This window comes from Fulmarus glacialis, unplaced genomic scaffold (genome assembly GCF_000690835.1).
Source record: "Fulmarus glacialis isolate BGI_N327 unplaced genomic scaffold, ASM69083v1 scaffold18995, whole genome shotgun sequence".
NCBI lineage: Eukaryota > Metazoa > Chordata > Aves > Procellariiformes > Procellariidae > Fulmarus > Fulmarus glacialis.
This window is the reverse complement of record NW_009213857.1, coordinates 1-246: the sequence shown is the minus strand read 5'-3', so window position 1 is coordinate 246 and position 246 is coordinate 1. Positions and strand designations below refer to the sequence as shown.

Sequence of the window (246 nt, the reverse complement as noted above, 5' to 3'; positions counted from 1 at the left end):
CGTCTCCGCAGTGGCTGGGTGCTTTGCAGTTCATCCCGGGTTTGAAAGCATTGGGGAAAATAAACCATCAGACAAGTACCTCTTGCTCTTCTCCTCGTCTAGGACCACCAGACCATCCTGAGAGCCTGGGCTGTGAAAGATTTCGCTCCAAACTGTCCTCTCTACGTTCAGATCTTAAAGCCTGAAAACAAGTTTCACGTCAAGTTTGCCGGTGAGTCGGAGGGGCTGCGCGGCAGCGGGCAGCAC

General features: G+C 53.7%; 1 protein-coding gene across 1 annotated transcript in view; it reads left to right on the top strand.

The window, feature by feature from the left end:
* LOC104077208 (potassium channel subfamily T member 1-like) overlaps positions 1-211 on the top strand; it is a gene marked incomplete at both ends in the record, with an annotated part of 12,527 nt that extends 12,316 nt beyond the window's left edge. Inside the window, one exon of the mRNA XM_009578354.1 lies at positions 103-211. Within this exon, the coding sequence (XP_009576649.1) occupies positions 103-211 (109 nt within the window). The remainder of the gene's footprint in view (positions 1-102) is intronic.
* Positions 212-246: the final 35 nt, after the last annotated feature.